The sequence below is a fragment of the Symphalangus syndactylus genome, chromosome 8, assembly GCF_028878055.3.
Source record: "Symphalangus syndactylus isolate Jambi chromosome 8, NHGRI_mSymSyn1-v2.1_pri, whole genome shotgun sequence".
Taxonomy (NCBI): Eukaryota; Metazoa; Chordata; class Mammalia; order Primates; family Hylobatidae; genus Symphalangus; species Symphalangus syndactylus.
Window position 1 is genome coordinate 128230874 of NC_072430.2, and position 23681 is coordinate 128254554.

Genomic DNA, 23681 nt, shown 5'->3' on the forward strand with positions numbered 1-23681 from the left:
CAGATAACCATTTGAGAATATAGATTGTGCAGACAGTGATGGATATTTTCAGACAGCAGGAAAAGTGTGATATTATTGCCTAAGGAGTGAGAGACTGAATAGATGAGGGGTGTATGAGGATTACGGGTCAGCATTATGGTCCACTTGAGGGTAGTGAGCAAGAATTTAAAGTGAAATCAGTCAGTGTTGTTATGTGTCTTGCTTCTGCTATGCTCAGTTGTAGGAGAGAAGGTAAGATGGGGAGGAGAATTGGACTTAACTAGAGTAGTTGTTTAGCAAAGAGAACGCAATGGAACATGAGAGACAGAAGAGAGTTAAAATGTTTACAGGGTAGTGATTATAATGACTCACCATGAAATTTAAGCTTGACAAAGTGGGTGATGAAGAATAAAAGAGATGACAGAGAGTGAAAATATGGCAGGATGCCTGGATTCAATTTTGGGGGTGGAGGGATTATTAGAACTGAAGTACCAGAGGAAGCAAACTGACAATAAAGAAGGCGATTGATAGAGTGAAATGTTTGGAATTGACATTTAGGATAGTTATTGGTAAGGAAAAGATCAGGGGCATAACCATGTAAGTGAAGAGCTGATAGAAAAATGGAGGCTGGGCTAGAAAAATGGAGGCTGGGCTGGAAAAATCATCTTATGCATATTGAAATCAACAAACGTTAAGGCAGAAGCAGTGCTAGAAAAAGCAACAGTGAGCAGGCATTGCTACCTTTCAGGAATGAGATGAAGTGACCCGGGACAGCAAATGACTGCATCCTCCAGTAGTAATGGTTGATGGCAAGAGACTCAGCATTGGATATTTTTATGGAAGAGAGAAAGAAACTGTACTTTAAGCAGGAGAAAGGAGCAAGGAAGAGGGATGCAGGGAAAGCAGCAAGCTTAGAGGAGAGGTAGGTTTCCCTTAGAGCAAGAAGTTGAAGAGAGTATTCATAGAAGAGGTTGAGGATGCAGGGTGTCGTGCTTATGACTAACCTTGAGTATCAAAGGGCATGTTGAGAAAGGTTATAGAATAAGGGAAGAAGGAGAAGTTTGGGTCCATGTAGTTCTCTAGAGGGACAGAACTGATAGGATATATATACATACATGAATTTATTAAGTATTAACACACAAATCACAATAGGCCATCTGCAGGCTAAGGAGCAAGGAGAGCCAGTCCAAGTCCCAAAACTGAAGAACTTGGAGTCTGATGTTCAAGGGCAGGAAGCATCCAGCATGGGAGAAAGATGTAGGCTGGGAAGGTAGGACAGTCTAGTTTTCATGTTTTTCTCTCTGCTTTATATTGTAGCTGTACTGGCAGCTGATTAGATCGTGCCTACCTAGATTAAGGGTGGGTCTGCCTTTCCCAGTTAAAATGACTCAAATGTTAATCTCCTTTGGCAACACCCTCACAGACATCACAGGCACACCCAGGATCAATACTTTGCATCCTTCAATCCAATCAAGTTGACACTCAGTACTAACCATCACAGTCCATGAAGGTGATATACAAAGTTTAGGGAGGTTTGAGTGTGAGGGAAGAGGGTGATTTAAAAGTCTTGGTATAAGGCCAGGCACGGTGGCTCACTCCTGTAATCCCAGCACTTTGGGAGACCGAGGCGGGCGGATTACGAGGTCAGGAAATCGAGACATCCTAGCTAACAAGGTGAAAATCCGTCTCTACTGAAAATACAAAAAAAAAAAAAAAAAAAAAAAAAAAAAAATTAGTCAGGCGTGGTGACAGGCGCCTGTAGTCCCAGCTACTCTGACAAGAGAATGGCGTGACCCCGGGAGGTGGAGCTTGCAGTGAGCCGAGATCGCACCACTGCACTCCTGCCTGGGCGACAGAGCAAGACTCCGTCTCAAAAAAACAAAACAAAGCAAAAAGTCTTGGTTTAAGGCCAGGCCCAGTGACTCACACCTGTAATCCCAGCACTTTGGGAGGCTGAGGCAGGCGGATCACGAGGCCAATAGATCGAGACTATCCAGGCCAACATGGTGAAACCCCGTCTCTACTAAAAATACAAAAATTAGCTGGGTGTGGTGACGTGTGCCTGTAGTCCTAGATACTCGGGAGGCTGAGGCAGGAGAATCGCTTGAACCCAGGAGGTGGAGGTTGCAGTGAGCCAAGATTGCGCCACTGCACTCCAGCCTGGCAACAGAGCAAAAGTCCACCTCAAAAAAAAAAAAAAAGTCTTTTTATAAAGGACACAATCATATTAGTCCTAATTGTCCCCAAGCGGATGGGAGGGCATGCTGTGAGTGAAAAGGGGAAGGAAGGAAGGGTCAGTAGGTGGGGGCTTGCCAAGAACATAAAGTGACAGGCTGCTATCTGATTCCTGCTAGTGGAGACAAGGACACCTGCAAGGGGGCCTGTTTTAGTGCACATGCAGTTTCCTTCTCTTTCCACAAGTAGCCTGCAGTGGATGTCTGCTTGGAGGTCTGAGCTACTCCTGACTTCTAATGAAGGAGGCTTCTGGGCAGGGACAGGGACAGTGTTGCCCTAATTGCAACTAATTTGTCATCTACATCTTTGAATTGTACTTAGAGCTTAATTTCTTATGCCAGGGAATTACATACTACAGTACTTATGAAAAAAAAAATTGGGGGATCAGAAGTAAGCAAGCCTGATGAGTCAATAGTTGAAGATACAGTAGTACTGCAAAAAGGCAAAGGTGCTTGCTGACTGATGCCTAACAGAGGTTGGGGAAGAATATGTATCTCAAATTAATACATCTTCTGAACTGCCAATCCTGATGCCTGAAATGTCTCCATTAGAGAATCCTGGAATTTCAGACCTGAGGCTTTAAGAACAAAGCAGCATGGTGTAGCCAAGAGTGCAGGCTTTGGCACACTCCTGGGATTTATATCCCAGGTAGGAGCCTCATCTGCTGTGTCATGTCAGTTTCACTGCTTTCCTTGCCTGACCTCTCAGTAAACTGTTTAAACATCACAGTGAAGGCAAATTGCTTTTCGGTAGAGATGCATATGCCAAGTTCTTATTTCTGCTTAGAGCTACCATGGAAATATTCACACAGTTGAGTTAGGATCCAAGGAATGAGTTATATAGCATGACATAGAAGATTGGACAGAGTATACAGTAGGTGGAAGGTGTGTGTGGACACCTGCAAAGCATGGCATGTAAATATATTCTCTAAACTTTAAGCCACATAAGTATCCTAGATCTTTCCACTGGAAGGAGCCCCATTTTGTTCCCCGGCCTCCCCCTATACCTAACTCCATGTATGATAAAGCATCAGACCCACATGGAAGGGTGCATGCCTGAGAGTTATGGTTAGTTGTGGGTTAAAGTCCACTCCACCATTAACCTGCTGTAGAAATGAAGCAACTTATTTTACCTGTCTGAGCTTCCAAAGCTACAAGTAACATCAATCTCAGAAGGCTATGTAGAAAGTGAACTGTAATAACCTGTGAGAAAGCTCCTTCTGCGGAGCAGCCACTCCATAGTGTCCAATTTATAATACTGCATTGTGAGAGAGAAATCCCCTATCTCGAGAGTATTTGAGAGTAAAGTCCGCATATTAGAAACACTGTAGAGATCATTGCTTCTAAGTTCCCGCTCACTTGCAGATTCTAGAATACCACAAAATTGCATGATCAATGGACAGAAAAGAATCTGGGCAAAATTATAAATTAGGAAACCTACATTCAATGTTTTTCCCCCAAAGCATCCAGGCTCTGGGACAGCCTTATGACAGTTTAGCCTTTTGATAGTTCAGGGATGGTCCCCCTAGACACACGCACACACACACACATGATGCACATACACACATACACACACGTGTCCTTTTTCGGAAGTGACCCATACTAAAACCTTGGGAGCGTCTCACCATTCAACCCCAATGTCCAATCCTTGGTTGAAAGGGCACTTCCCAGAGAGGCAGTGTAGTGAAGTGGTTGAGAACACAGATTTGACAACTCATAATGCTAAGTGACTTTGGGAAAGTTATTTAATCTTTCTGAGTTTTATTTTTCCTGTTGTAAAAGGAAGGGGGAAATTATAGAGTAAACAAATTATAGACTAAACAAGGCAAAGTTTGTACAGTGTTTAGTATAGAGCCTGTAGCACAATAAGCATTCAAAAAATAAAAGCTATTATTTCCTTGTTTATGACCATTACTGTTTTGTTGCTCTATACATTTTCTTGCTGATGCTGTGTTGATTCTCTGTTGATGTGTTAGGTGGCTGACATTGCACTAAAGTGATGTGCGCTGTAATAATCATGCACTGCCTTGCCCACTAGGGCAGAAGATGGGGCTGGTCTGCTCCCACTGCTACTGTGCTTCTTCACGTACATAATGGTCAGTTTGGGGGTCCTTTGGCCCCTCTCAAGTCACATAAGGGAGGCAACAGCCTTGTCTTTTGGGGAACAACATGACCTGGGAATAGACAGGTTCCTTTCAAGTCTGTAGTCATTTTTGATTGCCATCTATGCAGCCTTTTCTTTTTCTTTCTGCTTTTGTTTTGATGGCTGCCTATGGGTACTGAAGACTTAAATTTCTTTTACTTATATAAATCAAGAGTAAAAGACACCTAAAACAAAGACTCTGTCGATTATATATTTGAGGAAAACCATGGGCAAGCATAACTAGTGGGCTGTGAGAGGATGCGGCATTCTGCAAACAGGTACCACGAACACAGGTATAAAATTCATGACTTCTTACCTGAATCGTCTGGTGAAGATGATTTTCTCTTTTGGCTTCATACTGCTTGCTCCATAGACACTGTCTCTGGTTTTCCATAATTAAGAGTCCAAAGTTGTCCAGAAATAACATTTATTAATCAACAGTAAAACACACAATAGAAAAGGCCTTATAAATAAAACTATATATTTATAATGCTTTATTTTTTTGCTCCAGTACTCCACAAAACACTACAGACAGTAACAAAATAATTCAATAAATATTAAAAACTTTCAATAGAATTATATAGGACACTCTTTATCATATGTGAGCATCAACAATGCCACAGCCATTAGATACACTATTAAACACAGTCATAGATATCTTTCTTGAATAATGGACATAATAAATTTTTTATCAAGGAGTCATAACATTTACACATATCCATACACAAGAGAACAGCTCAGAGGAAATGAAGCAGACTCCCCAGTGACCTGGTTTCATCTGCCTGTACATCATTTAAAGATATTACAGTGTTAACAGGATAGAAGTCAACACACTAAAGAGAAATGTTGGGATTTGCTTGGGGTGGGAGGAATGAAAGTAGGGTAATTAATGAAAGCAGCTTACATATTTTCCATTGCTCTCTTAGCAATATGCTCCCTTCCCTTTTCTGCCTTTTCTTGATTGAGGTATTCCAGCACTTTCATTAACAGATCTTCATCCAAGTACTGCCTATTTGGGGTATCATCATTCTTCGGGGGCCCCACAGGGAACCTTTTGCTCACCGGGGCCAGCTTGTCAGTCTCCTGAGAGCCACCTTGATTCAAATGCCCTTTGAGGGCCTGCTCAATTTGTTCCTCTTCCTGTAGGTCATCTTCAGATGAGCCTTGACCAGGAACTCGCTTCACTTGGTTTGAACTAATGATCTCAGGGTATTTAACTAGCATCCTGGCCAAGTACTCACCTAATTCTTGATCCTTGTCATTCAGGTTTTCATATGCCATCTGCCTGTTTTCAACATATGGCATCCAGGCAGCTTTGGGAAGCTGGTTCGATCTAGATCTTCCAGGACCATAAGGGAGCCTTGGCAGAACTTTCTCCTGGTTATATGGATTGGGAAAATATGAAGTTTTCTGATTTGCTGCACTCTCCATCCCTAAAAGATTTAAAATATCCTCAACACTGAGCCCATCTGGTAGGGCCTCAGTCCCAGCATGACCAGGTATTTTAGGGTAGCCACTCTTGGAGAGCATCTTATTTTGGAACAGGTCTGGATGGTCTAAGTCAGCCTCTGAGATGTCGTCTAGGTCAACAGGAAGGTCAAGCTCCCGCTCCGGTTCCACTGATCCATTCGGCTTCTCCCCAGTTTTGAGCATCTCAATTAAGTCTTCCGGGGGTATCTGTAAATTCCTTGAGATTTCAATCAGCTGATAAATAGACTGAGAATCAAGAGGTTTCTCAAAAAGCCTGGTGGCCCTTTCCCCATTTTGCCCATTCTGTAACCTCGCACTTCCTGCAGCATTTACTAACCTTTTCAAATAGGCAATTACTTTGGAGACATCATCTGAGAGTTGGTCTTTACTCTCTTTCCGAAGATCTTCTTCCTGGATGCCAAGCTGCCCTGAGCGTTTCATCTCATCGTTGATTTGTTCATTTTTTTCTACATTCTCTTTGCTGTCTCTCACCTCTTCCTGGGTTTGACTCTCTATTTTCTCCTCTACTGGGTTCCAATCTTCTCCCCCCACCACATCTTCATAGGCAATGTTATTAGCCTTGTAGATATCATCTTCATCATCCGTATAAAGTTTTTGCTCCTCGTCCATCCTCTCACGTTTCTGGTTGTTTGGTCCTGTCAGTTTCCCCAGCTCTTGGAAGACAGATTCCAATGTAGCAAGACTTTGAGGAGTATATTGTTCCTCCACTATTTCATTTGTGCGTTTAAAGGGGTTATCCCTGGAATTGTCTTCATACATAGGAGGGAATTGCATGTGCTTAAGCTTTCTTTCTGGCCACTGCTGTGTCTCATAATCATCACTCATGTCCATTGGAAAGTTCTTTTCTGAATTCAAGGCATAGGGCTTATTTTCTTTTGGTGCAGACTGAGGCTCATTTTCAGCCTGTCTCAAAGCTTCGAGTATTATTCTCATCCAGTCTTCTTCACTCAGTGAATCCCTCTCAGGCAAGTGACTTTCATCACCACTTTCTTTTTGCTGAAGGGGGACAGAGACACCTTGGTAGGGATTATAATCTGGGCTGCTTTCTTCCTTATGAGCCTGTTGCCGGAGCTTTTCTATGTACTCCAAAGCCCTGATCATTTCAGGACTGGGAAACTTTTGGACATTTTCCAACCTGAGGTCTGGTTCTTTCTGAAGCAGCTGGTTTCTCTGAAATGAAGCTGCTTCAGCCCCAGAGATGAAGAAAATTAAAGGGATAAGAGACAGGGCTGCTCCAAGCCAGTGGGTCTTTGCTTCAGCCATGTTTGAAAGATTTCCTTAAAACATAGAAAATATGAGTTAACACAAATGAAACAAATTAGCAGACACTATAACAAAAGAAATAATTGATCATTGAGGTGAGGAAAAAACATAGGAGATATTATTTCACATTAAGCTTAGGATAACTCTTTTTAAAAATTCATGAATATTTTCTACATGATTCCCACAAGCAAACCACAGGAATCTTTAGCAAAATTATTACTCACTCACCAAAAACTTTCATAGCATTCTCTTAGTTAAAACAACAGCAAAAACACTGATGTGAGATTTCTCAAATTTTATTTTTTCATTTACAGAACTTGTAGTTTGATGTTTAGTACATGTTGTTTCTTTATAATAAAGCAGCAAATACTTCCCAAGGTGTTTTAATTATTTTATATATTGAAGTCTATTGGCAAAATAATGTGTTGGCTTAATTTAAAACATGCATGTACACATACACACCCACAAATTATGTCCTTAAATTTGTGTCAAAAAACATGTGGTTTATTTCCTGAAATGTCCATCTAATTTTGTTGTTGAAACACAGCTGCAGTTACATGACCATATATGACAAAGTAATACTGTGATATGTCAATCATACTGAATTACCTTCTGGGGAATCCTATCCAGATATATTTTTCAGAAATAACTTGTTCTCAATCTGATACCAAATCCAATGATCCATAAATAACCTCCAGAACACGGGTCTTCTCAGATTCCAGCCAGTAGACTAAACCAATGAAGTTTCTTTTTGTGTGAACTTGATAAACCAATAAAGTGTTTTAAAATCTCTTTGCTTCATATTTCTTCTAATAATTTCTATTATGACTGTCTTGCAAAATGCAATTGTGGTTATACTTTTCATCAGCCCTCAAGAGTGTATAGTAAATAATAACAGATGCTACAGGGAGAACATAAGTTTTTTTAGCTAGTCTATTTCTGAACTTGTGAGTGTTCAGATTCAGTTTGTCTTCTGTCTGTGTCTATTTTGGAATGGACCTGTGAAATCTTAAATCACTCATACTGTTTAGAAAAACCTCAAAATAACCACTATGTAAATCCCGATTCAAATAAACACAGATGATGTGCTGAATTCTTCCTACTTAAAAATCTCCATTCATTTTTTTCTCCAATGCCTTAAAATCTTACATAGGAATTAGTAAGAGGATTAGTTTTTATGTGTTTTACATTTAATATTGCTAACATTGAAAAAAACTATTTTAATATTGGCTATTTTGTTGTAAACAAAATGAATATAAGAGGCGTTTACAAGTTTGTTCATATCTTTACCAGATCATGGTTTTGTGATAGATAAGCTAAGTTATATGTATACAATTTTCTGTTAGCTTAGACATCAATTGTAGAAAATACCACTGTTCACAAGATCATATTGATGATTTTGTTTCCAGTTTTTTAGAGCCCAATAATGGCTTAGTTATTAAAACATTTTAGCATACATATATACTTATTTAAATGATTCACATTTACCAGAGTACTTAATTTATTGAAAGAAAAATCTTGAAAGGCATTTGAGAGGATACTTCCAAAATATTCATTATAAATACATGTTTACTGTAAGTAATTTTATTCATAAAATAATGAGGTTCGAGTAAAAATACATTATGCACTCTTATTTATATTATTTTAGGATTAATGTAGCTTTGGTAATCAACTTTCAACATTGTCATTTGAAATAATAATCTTAAAAACCTATTGAACTTATTTTCTTTGAAGCCACAATACTAAAATAGTCTTAACATATGGATTATATGCTCATCTTTAAAATCATTATCTTGGAACTGCACTTTGCTGTAAAGTTGAAGCAGAATATTCATTGCAGTTGTTTAAACCACAGCCTAACAAGTGCTACCCTTTGCTTATCTATTCAGCTTCAGTTTGAATGACATAGTTATTGCCTTTGAGTGAGACCCAAAGGATTCTTTTCCTAGGTAGCAGCTCTTTCAGGTAGTAAAGACGTTTCAACAGCTCTACTATTCTATATAGGGTTTGATTTAAAATTGAATTTTCTGAAATCCAAATAATTAGAACATTATTTTTCCCTTGATAGCTATCATTAAAATATCTCAAGTTAAAATGTCTTTTCTGTTGAAATCAGACTAGAGCACTGACACATGCAGGTGACTATATGTAATTTAAGCAATTCAACTAGTTGGCATACAGAAAAAATGAAATACTTCTCCCAGACAAAATCTTTAGCAACATATTGAACATCCTCTTTAAATCAAATTATAGTAATAACAATAACAATTTACAAAGTTATGAGTATTTTCATCATGTATTCAAAATGATCATTTCTCTGTAATTCATGGTCACAGCCAAATTATAACCCAAGATAATATTTTGCCCTGGAAAAAGGAAGAATCCAGTTTTCAGGAAAATCCTAAGTTAATATCTTAGAACTAAAATTAGGAGATAGTAATGTAAGCTCTTTCAAATATACAAGCTCAGAAAAGAATTTTATATGGTTAGTTAATTCAGAGCTCTTGTAAGATAAATATCAAAGAAAAAAAACCCAGTTCCAAAATTGGTTGCCTTTATGACTAACATGCTGAACAGCCTTTGAATCATTGGAAACCTACTGTTAGGAATATTAAACATATAAATTATACCCCTGGCTTCGTATCTGGCTCTTAGTGGCAGAAATGATAAATTTTGGAAAGAAACAAGATATTGGGCTTGGTTAACTTTACATTAATCTGTGTATTGACACTAAAATCCTTAACTTTTTCACTCTTTTTTATATGATTATCTAAGTAACATTCTGGTTGGTAAATACCCAACATCAAGTAGTATAAAGCATAGACCCGATCATGTATATACACATATGTAGTGTCCTTAACATTGGTTGATGAGCAGCAGGTTGCTATTCAGTTATCCTATCGACATAAGCTTGCCAAACAGTCTTGTTCTTCTCAGCTAGGAATTAAAAGAAGAGCACGAAATTTGGAACTTTCCAATAAATCAAAGAGAAAAGCAGCCTTACCTCTTTTTGTTTATATGGCAGAGGAGCTCCACAGCATGTTCCTCCCCGTTCTCCGGGCGAGCTTCTCGGGCCGTTTCAGCACACGGACAGCTCCTCTGCTTATAGGGAGCCGCTGCGCCTGACTCCGCACTGCCACACTGACGTCACCGGGCTCAGACACAAACCCCAGCACAAGCGAGGTTTTTCAAAGAACCGAGAGAAAATAATCACTTTATATTTAAAAAAAAAAAAAAAAAAGAAAGAAAGAAAGAAAAGAAAAGAAAAGAAAAGAAAAGAAAAAAAAAGTTGCATGCTTACGCCACCTGTCTTTTTGTGGCAAAAATTGCAGTTTTCCTTTTTCTTTTATCAAAATCTTTGAGACGGAATAAACTGCTCTGCACGATTTCTCTTACAAAGAAAGAAATGTGTGTCAGACAGACATGGCTAATTGCAAGACAATCTCATCTATGTTCTAGCATCTTGTTATAATAGTTTCTTGGTGTCACTGTTTTAATTGTTGTCTTCATTGTTATAAGAAAGTTTTACAGACAAGGATTATTTTTTCATCTTTGCCCACAAAGAAATTACATTACCATTTCCTGTTATACCTAAGATGAATGGAGGACACATTTTAAATATGAAAGGCCATATTTCTTATCATGACCACAGCCATCATTCTTTTAAAATAATATTTATTTGAATAAAACAGAGCGTTGTCTCTTTTATATGAGAGTCAACTTTAATAGCTTATATAGTTTTTTAAATGGGCATTTATAAGACTTCAAGCTTAGTAGTTAATAATTCTTTATATCTCTGATCTCAGAAAGGGAAGCTCAGAAGTTGAGTGCTGATGAAAATACTTTCATCTACTAAAAAAAAAAAAGTCTTTTCACTGTTTGGGAAAAATGTGACACATACGTAACTAGAATTCATTTGCAATCGAAAGGAAGTTGTACTATAAATATTTCCCTTCTCCTGTTGAATCAGATGAGTTGAATACCTTCCATGAATATGAACAATCCAGGGAATAATACAGCAATTAACTCTCAACCTCTCAGATTTATAATTCATAATCATTGCTCTGCCTTGCCAGATAACCTGATTACATATTTCAATAATTTATATAGATATAAATTTTAAACTTTATTTTATTAAAGATATGAGTTTCTAAAAATTGTATATGTTGACATATACTTTAAGAATGCAACAGAATCTTGCTATATAAGAGATCCCATGTGTTTCTGCTAAATGAACAATCAGCCATCGATTCAATAAATTGTAATACCTACTAGGTGCCAGATACATTGCTAAATGCACAATTGTTAACTAATACAAAAATAAGTGTTTTTTTTGCCTTTGATGAGCATTTCATCTAATGGGGATGACATGCAAATAAACACATAATTTTCGTATAAATTGGAAAGCACCCATAGAGAGGTTAGCTAGCAGTGTTTGGGACCATTTGGATAGCCAGTGGGTTCAACCTAGAAATTCAGGGAGAAACAATGTCCTGGAATAAAAGGCCTAAGCTGAGATTTCTCACTATCAGGTTTTCTTACAATGATTTCTAACTATGTTAGTACTTTTGAATTCCTTGAAAAAATAGGAAATGGCTTAAAGTCTTATGGAAAAAATCTTGGAAAAATGTGCCGCTTGGTTCTCCCTATTTGGTTTTCCTAAACGACTAGGAGATCATCATTTGTGGATTGACATGAACTCATATACACTCAGACTGGAGTTATATGGCCAATTCATTCGAAAAATTTCGCCTCATAGTGGTTTTTTAGGGCATGATCAAATGCTGAGTTGAAGAGACCTAAATATGACCCATTTCTCAGGCATCATCTCAATGGCACCAGCTCATTCACTGATATCCTTAGCTAAGATTGTCTTAAATCTTAACAAAGCCCGGCTAGCTGCTCTGAGTTTGACCTAATTTTCTATCCAGCAGTTCTGTGTGACCAGTTCAACTAACCAGTATCAACACAGCTTTAGAAAACTCTGCAATTATTCTTAAAATGTTGAGTTAGTTCAGCATAGGTCTCAAAAGCCCTCAAGAAAGTCATCCTGGCCAGGCTAACTCATTTATGTGGAACTAAACTTTTTGGCAAGAACCAGAAGCTACAGTTCTTCTAAAGCCTCAGAGTCAACATCTTGCCTGGAAATATCTTCAATCATCCAAAAGACATGCAAAACCTCATTCAAAATCTCCAAGTAGATGTGAGATGCCAGGAGGCTGTTGCTGGGATGGATTGGCTCCACTAGGCTCAAGATGTGAGTAGAACAATAAGCCATTGTAGGCTGCTGAATTTCTGCCTATCTTATGAGATTATGATAAATACCTCTCACTTACTGAGTTCTGTTATGATCTAAGCACTGTACTTGGAACCTAATTTAATCTTCCTGACAACTATAACAAGTAGGTATTTTTATCTCCATTTTACAGATGAAGAAACTAAAGCTCAGAAATAAGTAAGTTGCCCACTATTTTCTGACTCATAATTGGTAGAGCTAGAATTTGAATTTAAGTCCATTCTATGATATTTCTACCATAAAAACTATGATTCAGACACTGCTAGAGATGGAAATACAGAAATAAATATGGGATGGATTTAATCATTAAAGACCCAAGTCCAGAATTTAGTTTCTTTGACAAAAACCCCCCATTGTCCAGTTGCTTTTACTGGTCTAAGAAAAGCATAGGCATAGGCCTGGACTTCTATTTGGGGCAGCACCAATGGAAAGCAAGCATAAACATTAGATCACAGCCTTGATGCTATGGGGCATACATCTTCCAAATAAGAGAGCAGTTGTTGAATTAGGAAAATTCTATTCATCAGCCTGGTTTTTCAAAATCAAACTCCCCAAACATATTTTTTAACTTTTAAGTTCAGGGGTACATGTGTAGATTTGTTACACAGGTAAACTTCTGTCATGGGAGTTTGTTGTACAGATTATTTCATCACCCAAGTATTAAGCCTACTACCCATTAGTTATTTTTCCTGATCCTCTCCCTCCTCCCACCATCCACACTCTGATAGGCTGTGTCATTCCCCTCTCTGTGTCCACATATTCTCATCATTTAGCTCCCACTTATAAGTGAGAACATACGGTATTTGGTTTTCTGTTCCTGCATTAGTTTGCTGAAGATAATGGCCTCCGCCTCTATCCATGTCCCTGCAAAGCACATGATCTCGTTCTTTTTATGGCTGCATATTATTCTATGATGCATATGTGCCCAATTTTCTTTATCCAGTCTGTAATTGATGGGCATTTAGGTTGATTCCACATATTTGCTATTGTGAATAGTGCTGCAGTGAACATACACATACATGTGTCTTTATCATAGAACAATTTATATTCCTTTGGGTATATAACCAGTAATGGGATTGCTGGGTTGAATGGTAGTTTACATCTTTGAGGAATCGCCACACTGTCTTCCACAATGACTGAACTAATTTACACTCCCACCAACAGTGTATAAGTGTTCCTTTTTCTCCACAACATTGCCAACATCTGTTATTTTTTGTTTTTATAGATTTTTCAATGTGTTACATCTAACATATTTCCAAAAGTCATTAATTCTTTGCCAGTAGTTATTTGTTCTAAAGGGAGCTAAATCTCAAATAGAAATCTATTTGGAGAAGAATTCAAAATTATATATATATATATATATATATACACACACACGTATATGTACACGCACACATATATATATATCTCAATAGTTTGTTGATGTAAAATATTTTAGAGCATGTATAAAACATTAAAATAACCTATAAATCTTTGTATCACTGAGCCTGTTTCAAGGAATGATTTAAGCATGGCTTACAAAATTTTAATTTTCATGTTAGGTCTAAATTGCCAACTATCATCGCCGCCAAGAAACGAATCTCTATATTGTGAACATTTTCAAAATAATTATGTACTATGTATGATAATGGATTTTTAGAAAATTAGCTTGCATTCTCACCAGGGTGCTGTTAATTTCAAGTTAATCATTCACAATTTAACGCTAAGAAATTAGAACGGATGAGTTTGTTTTTATGACCGGATTTTCTTAAATCTTGGTCACTTTATTCTTTGTTATTCAATTTCATATTTTATCTAGAGAAGATTTTGATTTCTATCATTCATACAAGCAATCCTCTACCTTAGTAATCTTTTCATTTGAAATTTCTCGCTCTTACACTCCATTACACTTCTCATTTTGTTTCAATTTATATGGAAGCAATTGAGATCCAGAAGGCCAATGTGTCTTGTTTCTCCTTTTTCTCTTGTCTGCTTCTTCCCTGTCTCTAACTGCCTCCCTGCCTACCCTTCCCTCCCATGGAAGATCAGACTCTCATGGAGGAGTCCGGGTGCAGCACGCTTAAGCTGAGGTTCTCCGGCGTTCGCCTGACTGTGCCAGCAAGGAGGGTATAGTGTCTATCCTGGCCCCTCAGGGCCTTGGCTACTTGTCCTTGTGCAGTCCTCACCTGCCGGCCTGCCTTCTCTTCTTTTTACTTTTGTTTTCTTTACACTCATTGTTTACTCTTTACCACTTTTATCTTTTGCTTCCAAAATTTAAATTCCATTCTCTTATCTGTAGTGTGCTTTATTAGCAAATGACTGTTTTTTAACTCAGTGTCAAAGAAGAGTGAAATATTTTTCCACTTCCCTTGCAAAGGCAGGGCCTGCCAAATTGCTGTTTGGAGAACATGCAAGTCAGAAACAGGGCATACTTTATTTAATAATGTGACTGCACAGTTTCCCAGACAAAATCCACTAGGTTCTAGGAGGTAGAAACTCTGCTTTCTATTATTGTACCCTCATGCCAAAAATATGTTTGTGAATCGAGTTGAATTAAGGTTTTCTCATTCCTACTACCAAAGCTTCACACATTTCCTCTTGGAATTTTTTAATCCTCTTACAGTAGCATCCTTATGCAAATGCACTGACTTTATTCATTTGTGTTGCATGCACTGCTAGCAAATTCAGTTTAGTATTTTTTTAAGGAATATTTTCCTCCACTACAGGAGCATTCTGTATTTTTCTAACTTTTGCTTCATTTTGTAAAATATGTTCCAAGTATTTGAGTAAAAATATGAAATTGCACATAGAAAATTGAGCTATTCTTAATTCCACTATTTGTTTATTCTTTGTAATATTTTTGCTCTGCATATCAAGGTACCACATTACTGACAGCCCTAGGTGGACTAGGTAACATTTAAGGCTCTTTCTACCCCTTACCCTCTTTACTCTGTGAAATGAGAGTCTGCTGTGAAATTTTTTTTATTTGTCTAGTAGGTATTAAAATACGATTTTTCTCATAAACCCTCAATAAGAATTGTATAAACCAAATAAACATAGGCTCTTCTCTTCATTGACTTTGGATTCTTGGAACCATCTGGTACTTGGAAGAAAAGCAAGTGCCATTTTCTTAATCTAATACCATGAAGGTTTGGGCATCTGCTCCCTCAATGGATTTCGGGAGAAGGAATTTTGTGCAGTGGAAGTCAATTACTTTGCTTAAAACAACGGTGAATGTCTCAGTCTTTCAGCTTCTCCCGGCATAATTGTTTTGTGAATCAATGTTTTCAGCATTTACGTGCCAATATTTTAATAACAATTTTTTTTTGGCTTGGAAATCTCCCACCTACACTCTCTTACCCCTCCTTTTAATCAGAAGCCCAGAGAGATGTAAGAAAGTCTTCAAGGTTAAAGTGCAGCATCTTTATGGTTAAGTTTAGCATTTTGTGTCCAGGGCTCCCACGGATTCACCAGATGACTTTTCACAGTTCACTTAGCCTTTGTGGGAATTTTGGAGTGCTTTCTATATTGGCAAAATGAATATATCACTTCTGGAGGTAGGGCACTTGCATATATAATATGATGTGGGGAGCTGAGAAAAGGCTCCTTAACCCAGAACTTTCTCCCCCAAATCCAGCCAGCCTGTCTGTATTCGACATCATAGGTGGTTTGGGGTTTTTTAGAATTTTTGGTACAGGGTCCTTAGGAGCGCCATTGTAAGGGATAATTCATTAATCAGTTACTACCTCCTTAGCAGGAATTAGTGCACAAGTCAAATCATCTCACTACTTTGACACTGAAGAAAGGACACAGGCCCTGTATACTACAGGGGCGTGATTAAAAGCATGTATTGGAGTCGTGATTCTCAAAGGGTGGTCCCAGGTTAGCAATATCAGCACCACTCGGCAATCTGTTAGCAACATACATTCTCGGACCCCACCCAGAAGGGTTCATTTAGCATAAAACCAAATATAAATGTAAATACATTTGACCTTTTCCAACAGCCTTCCTAGAGACTGACTCACTAGCCCATTATTTGCTCCTGATATGGAAATGCTACTGATGTTTGCAAAGAACATCTCTTCCTGGCTTTATAGAGATTTCAAATTGATTCTTGCATAAATACAGATGGGTTTATCTGAGTACAAATTAGCTCATAGATTGCTATGATTGGAAAGATATATAAAATGTCATCCACTCTAACCTGGCTCATTGCTTGCATCTGCTCTGTCAAATTCCTAATAAACAGACTTCCAGCATATAATATTAAGGTTCCTTAAATACCTCCAAAAAAATAGCAACTCATTACCTCCCAATGCTCCCTATTCCATCTTTGGGCAAATTTATTCTCAAGTTTTGTGGGTATTTCCTCCCTTGTATTGGGCTGAAATATGACCCTCTGTGGCTTCACCATGGATCTGAGTTCTGCCCTGGAAGGCTATGTGGAGCAAGTCTTGGTCCTCTTTTCTGTCACCAGAACCAGGCCTCGCCAGCCAGTTTGCTTTTTCTAAATGAAACAGTTCTCTTAAATTTTCTTCATAATTCATGGTGCTGGACCTCAGCTCCAAAGCACAGTCTTTGGCCTAATTCAGTATAAGACTTGAAAACAGCATCTAGCTCAAAGTGGATATCCTTCATCCCAGTCCCCTTGCCTAGAAAGTTCTCCCCAACCCCTCCAGGCTGCCCGCTTTTGCCAAGCCAACATCTTGCTTCTGAGGAAGCTAATTTCCTCAAGGGAACTTTCTCTGCGTTTCCTGACTCGGCCAATTCTCTCTAGAATATTCTCTCATGGAACCAAATATTTCTCTTGGTTAGTACTTAGTATAGTTGTAATATATTATAGCATTTTTATTTGTGGGATTCTTAGATTACTCTCTTCCCAAATGACTTTAATGTATTTGAGGACATAAAGAAGTCTGGGACATAAGTCCATTATACCCAAAACCCAGCCAAACCAATGTTTAAAAATAGTAACATCTACAGGCTTGAGTTTCAGCACACACACACACACACACACACACACACAAATAATAATAATAATAATATCTAAAAATAATCATATCAAGATCCAAACTGACCACATTTCCTTCCAATCCCTTACCTCCTTCTCAAAGTTCTCTCTTAACTAATTCTAGTCTTGTCCCTCCAGTTCAGTCATGGAACTATTATCTCCTTGGCTTATTCTTGTACTTTCTCCCTCTCCGCTGCCTCACCCCTTTATTTCCCCAGCCATTGCCAGTTCTTCCCAGTTGCCCCTTTCTGGTTTATCCATTTTCATAGCCTGTTAGCATTCTCTTATGTTTGGCCATTCAGAATCTCTCCCGAGCCTTTCAAGTGTCTATCACTAATCTTTCATACATGACTTTCTATTCCAGGAAGTTAGGTGTTGGCACCTTAAGGGAAATAATATCTACTTCTAATTTGAACTAGCACTCAGGAACTACTGCTGACTGAATAACTAATGGGAAATGACAATGGGAAAAAATGAATGACAATGGGAAAAAAAAAGCAGTCAATATCTATTAAATGCCTAAGTACAAGCCAAGGGGCTCCATCCTTTAAACACCATAGCAAATTATCTTTCAACATTTTTCCATCGTGAGCCTCCCCTGCTCAACTGGTGCCAACTGGATTAACTTTGCATAGTTCAAGGTCTTCCACTGATTTTTTTATGCTCCCTCACACTTCTGCATTCCCACCCTCCCTAGATTTTTGGCTGGTCCTATAATCTTCTCAATCAGAAGACATACTTAATCTTCTCAGCCTATCTTCATCTGCATCTTTCTCACCTCTCTCTTCTTCCTGTCTCCAAGGGTTCACAAGATTCATTGAGCAGGCAGGGCACTGTGGCTCACAACTATAATCCTTGCAGTTTAGGAGGCTGAGGCAGGAGATCACTTGAGCTTAGGAGTTGAAGATCAGCCTAGGCAACATAGAGAGATCACATTTCTACAAAAAATTTTAAAAAATTAACCAGGTATGGTGGCACACAACTGTAGTCCCAGCTACTTGGGAGGCTGAGGTGGGAGGACCATTTGAGCCCAGGAAGTTGAGGCTGCAGTAAACTGTGATTATGCTACTGAACTCCAGCCTGGGCAACAGAGTGAGACCCTGTCTCAAAAAAAAAAAAAAAATTCAGTGATCAGAAACGTTGTGTGTCTGTGTGTGTGTGTGTACACTTTAGTTCCACAGCAAAACTTGCCTCAGAACATATTCAATAGACAGGAGTTATGTACAGCAGAAGATAGAAAACTGGGCTTGGGTCTGCTGTGTGGCCTTAGGCAAATTACTTAACCTCCCTAGGCTTCGGTTTGTTCATTTGTCAAATGAGGGTAACATTACCTAGGCTGAGGCCTCAGAGAGTTGCTGCAAGGATTCAATTATATAATAGTTGTAGAAACGCGTTAGAAGATCTGAGGCACTCTGAAGATGCCTTCCCTGATTATTATTCAGCTCCCAGTCCCTGGGAATTCACTGAAACAGGGCTTGCCATGCCTGAATTTTAACATTGTAACCAACCTTAAAACATAATAATTTACTTTATACTGATGTGATTAGAATTGATTTCTGGACGCCGTCGCAAAGCAAGTCATTTGCAGCCTCTCCTCCATTAGACTGAAAAAGAAAAGAAACGCAAGTGTTTGCGTAACTGCTAGAAGCCTGTTTGTCTGTCAAGCCGGCGGAGGTGGAGTTTCTTCTGGGAGGCTGCTTCTGGCTCCCTTTACTTCAGCAGGGCTTGGCGTCAGACGGAAGGATTTTAAGTCAAAACACACATGGCTATAGGGAATACGATGAGTCATGTTCCGCCGAGGCTGAGCGGCTCCGGGGAATCAGCAGCAGAAATGAATGAGAGTGAACGCCTCCTCCAGGCCTGCGCCACCGCCTCCTCAGCCCAAGGCCAGGTTCACGGTTTTAATCATCAGTGTCTCCGCACAGCCCCGCATGGAGGGGCACGGCGGGAGCAGTTTGCACATTACACATTCACAGAGGCGCAGCCGTTCATTACAGTCATCCTAGGGCTCTGCCCTAATGAGACTCAGGAACAAGGCTTTAAATGTCATGATGCTTTTGTGTCTTTTCCTGATGGGAGAACTACACGATGCTGGTGATGCAGCCGGTTTCGGAGGAACCAGGGCGCGCGCCTCACACGCAAACCCCGAAATGACGACCATCTCCAAGGCCCCAGACCTCTTGGCTACTAAGCCAGTTAGAGGGTTCTGAGTGAATGAGCCCCTTCAGATTCCCTTTGGGGTATTTATTTCCGGACCTCAACCCTAACATCTCTAAACTGTCTGCGTCTGTCTGGCTAGCATCCACCAGCTGAAGTAGGACTTGGGTCTTTTAACAACAGCAAGGAGATTAAAATCCTGTGGTTTTTTTCCTACAATGGTGAATCCCTTTCTTCTAAACTCGGCTTCATTACTCTTTATCTTAGCCAAAAGTCAAGAATCATCCACGTATTAAAAGACAGAGTCAGTTAATGGGCACATTCTGGTGCCAAACTGCCTGGGTTTGCACCTGCCTCTTCCTCTTCCTAGCTGTGGAGCCTCAAGCTATTTATTTATTGTCTTTGTACCTCTGCTCTCTCCTCTATAAAATGGAAATCATAATAGCAGTTACCTCATAGGGTTTTGTGTGACTTCAATCAGAACAATAAGCATTCGATAAATATAGTGCTATTATCATTAAGACATATTGACCTTTTATTTTCACCAAGACTTGCAACAGGCACCGACAATACAAAGCAAATAAAATTCAAGGGCTGTTCATGTGGAGACTGATGAGGAAAATATCTATACACATTGCATAGGCTGTTTTGCATTACTATAAAGGAAGACCTGAGATTGTGTAATTTATAAAGAAAAGAGGTTTAATTGTCTCCCAGTTCTGCAGGCTGTGCAAGCATGGCACCAACATCTGCTTAGCTTCTGGTGAGGACCTCAGGAACTTTACAGTCCCAGTGGAAGGTGAAGTAAGAGCAGGCATGTCAGACGGCAGGAGTGGCAGCAGGTTTGTGTGGGCAGACTTTTAAATAACCGGATCTCACATGAACTGAGGGAGAACTCACTTATTACCAAGGGGATGGTGCTAAACCATTCACAAGGGATCCACCTCTATGATCCAATCCTCCTGGCCTCACCGCCAACATTGGGGATTACAGCACAACATGAGATTTGGAGGGGACAAACATCTAAACCATATCACACATCATAGCAGGCTGTGATAAATGGGAAGACAAGGGACCAGTGGCTGGAGAGAGACTGTGATTAGTGTTGCATGGGAAGCCTGGAGATTTTAGATAGCAGGGAACCTTTGAACTTGAGTGTCTAAAATGGATGGAAGCTGGCCAGGAAAAGATTGGAAGCAGCTGAGTGTGGTGGCTCATGCCTGTAATTCCAGCACTTTTGGAGACCGAGGCAAGAGGATTCCTTGAGCCGAGGAGTTCAAAACCAGCCTGGGCATCATGTAGAGACCCCATCTCTACAAAAATTAATAATAATAAAAATTAACCAGACACGGCAGCATGCACCTCTAGTCCCTGCTACTCAGGAGGCTGAGGCAGGAGGATCACTTAAACCCAGAAGATTGAGGCTGCAGTGAGCCATGTTCACAGCACTGCACTCCAGCCTGCAGCCTGGGCAATGGAGCGAGATCCTGTCTCAAAGAAAAAGAAAGAAAGCATAGAAACATTTGCTTTATCTCAATCTCTCAGCAAGTCTACAGCTTTACGCAGAGCTTTCTTCAGTTGTCCAAAGAGAAGAGCAGGCTGCTCCCAGACCCTGAACATGACCGACAGGGTATGTGGGTGTTTTAGAGCCTGATCTCTGTGTCTGGAGCCTGTCCCCACACCTGTGCTGCTCTAGAAGACACTACATGCTCCAGGGGCTTACTATGTCTCTTGCACCCAAAGATAACAAATCAAGTCAAAGAAGGGGTCTTCTTTTTTTTAAGAGAGAGAGAGAGAAAGAGAGAAAGGGACCAAACACTTGCCAGAGGCCAAGACATTCTATGTTTTTAGGATACTCCCGATCTTGGGGCTTTGGAATTAAGTTCTCATAGCTCTCATAAATTAGTCACAATAGGACACTCAGCTAATGACTTTTCAGGATTTCTTGGATGAGGAAAGATAAGGTAGCAAAATGAAGGGTATGTGATCATGAGAATAGCTAATGTTTATTAAGTTGACTATATGTCACACCGTTTACAATTACTATCTCTTTACACTCAACCTATTGGGAATACTACATGTTGAACTATGTTAACTTGCCACTTTTAGATTTAGAAAATGATCGAATATAGCAAGTTCATGTGGTTCAAGCTAATATCATTACCATTCTGTTGGTGAGGAAACTGAAGCTTAGAGAGGGTCATGAATAGATGCAAGTGACCTGTGGTCAGATGATCTAGATTTGATTTCTGGTGACACCACTTAATAATAGTTTCTACCCTCATAAGGATGTTGGGGGGTGGTGGCTGTTAAATAGGATACTTTAATAAATAAGTGCCTAGCACATTTCGAGATTGCAACATTCTTTTTTCCATACCAACTAACCCTTGATCAAAAGAGAGGAAAAAATAAGTAGACTAATCCCCTGCTTAAAAATAAGTAGGCAGTCAGAGTGTTAGGGGTGGGTGCTGGGCCTCCTGGTATCCTGTGTTGACTACCAGGCCTGGTCCTGTTGTCCCCAATTCCCAAGATCTAGTAAGAGAGAAGCATTTAAATGATTACTCTGAAAAGGAGGATTCACTGATGAGTAGAACATAGAGCAGTGACTGGGTTTGAAACCATGAAACTGGGGACAGAGGTCCTTTGTTGAGTTTCTGGAGACTTGGGATGACACTCTCAGTTTTGTTTAAAGGGACCACTAAGAAGGCAACAAAAACTACTGGGGTGGAGCATAAGAAAAACAGAGACAAAAGAGAAACTGTCAAGAGTACCCATTGGTTATATCATTGATCACCATTTCCCAGGAGCCACGGAAATGAGAAGGCTTTCCAAGAGGCCCTCAAAATCTCCCTCTACCGCTGCCTTCTCTTTGCTACCCTGGGGCTAGCTATAAAGGAGAGCCAGGCACCAGGTTAGCGGTGCTACACAGTTACAGGAAATCTCAACCCCTCATCAGTATTAAGATTACAGCTTCCGCTCATAGTCTCAATCTTTTATTCTACCCAAAACCAGGATTAGTTGAGTGAAATAAATTTAAACTTGAGAATTTGGCAGTCATCTTTTAAATAAGTGGAATCCCCACTGAACAAAACTAAATCCAACTGGGTATTGCTGAAATCAATTCTGTATAGTTGGGTCTTACATAGAGTACATGGTGAATGTGTTCTCCCTTCCAGCCTCCTACCGTAGCACGAATCTTCCATGCAAACAATTATCTCCTTCAAGAACCAGCATGACTGGCCGGGCACAGTGGCTCACGCCTGTAATCCCAGCACTTTGTGAGGCCGAGGTGGGCAGATCATGAGGTTCAGAGATCGAGATCATCCTGGCCAATATGGTGAAACCCTGTCTCTACTAAAAATACAAAATTTAGCTGGGTGCCTGTAATCCCAGCTACTTGGGAGGCTTAGGCAGGAGAATCACTTGAACCCAGGACGTGGAGGTAGCAGTGAGCTGAGATCATGCCACTACACTCCAACCTGGTGACAGAACTAGACTCCATCAAAAAAAAGAAAAAAGAAAAAAAGGAAAAGAAAAAGAACCACCATGATTGACGGAAGTTTGAACTATAGGTGCAAAATCCAGCAAGATGGGTATGGGCCTTGCTACATTCGGATTTGCCTCATTTTGTGCTTATCATTACTCATGTAATTACTTGTCACCAACAACTCAAACCAAAACCACAGAGCTTTTTTAAAGGGGGTTGACAAGGAAGAGGTACTTGTTTAGGGACCCCTTTACTTCATCTTGGCCCCACATAGGCCTGTCCCTCCATAGCTGCATCTCAAACCTCAGACCTTAGCCTGCCATGAGCACCAACCACATTGAAATCGCAGCTTCTTGAAGCCCTGCTCTCTGACAGAATCAATCTGTAATACTGACAGAACACACTGTTTGGGTAACCTTCCACTCATGCATTTATTCATTCATTTGCTCATTCATCAAATGTTTATTGAACTGATTGAATTATTCAGAAAGTAATGGTGCTGTGCTCTCTGCCCTCTTCAAGCTCACAGACTAGTGGCTGGGACTGAGGGTGGGTGCATTGAGTGGGGCGGGGGCGGGCAAGTGCAGGAGGCATACACATACATCCTTGATGGATAAAACAGAATAAAACATGTTCTCGAG

General features: G+C 39.7%; 1 protein-coding gene across 1 annotated transcript; it reads right to left on the minus strand.

Moving 5' to 3' along the window:
* Positions 1-4835: 4835 nt before the first annotated feature.
* Positions 4836-10318, minus strand: SCG2 (secretogranin II). The gene is made up of 2 exons (XM_055290784.2): positions 10115-10318; positions 4836-7124 (listed from the first exon to the last, which is right to left on the minus strand). The coding sequence occupies exon 2, from the start codon at positions 7108-7110 to the stop codon at positions 5257-5259; it is 1854 nt and encodes a 617-aa protein (XP_055146759.1). The 5' UTR covers positions 7111-7124; positions 10115-10318; the 3' UTR covers positions 4836-5256.
* Between the last annotated feature and the right edge of the window lie 13363 nt (positions 10319-23681).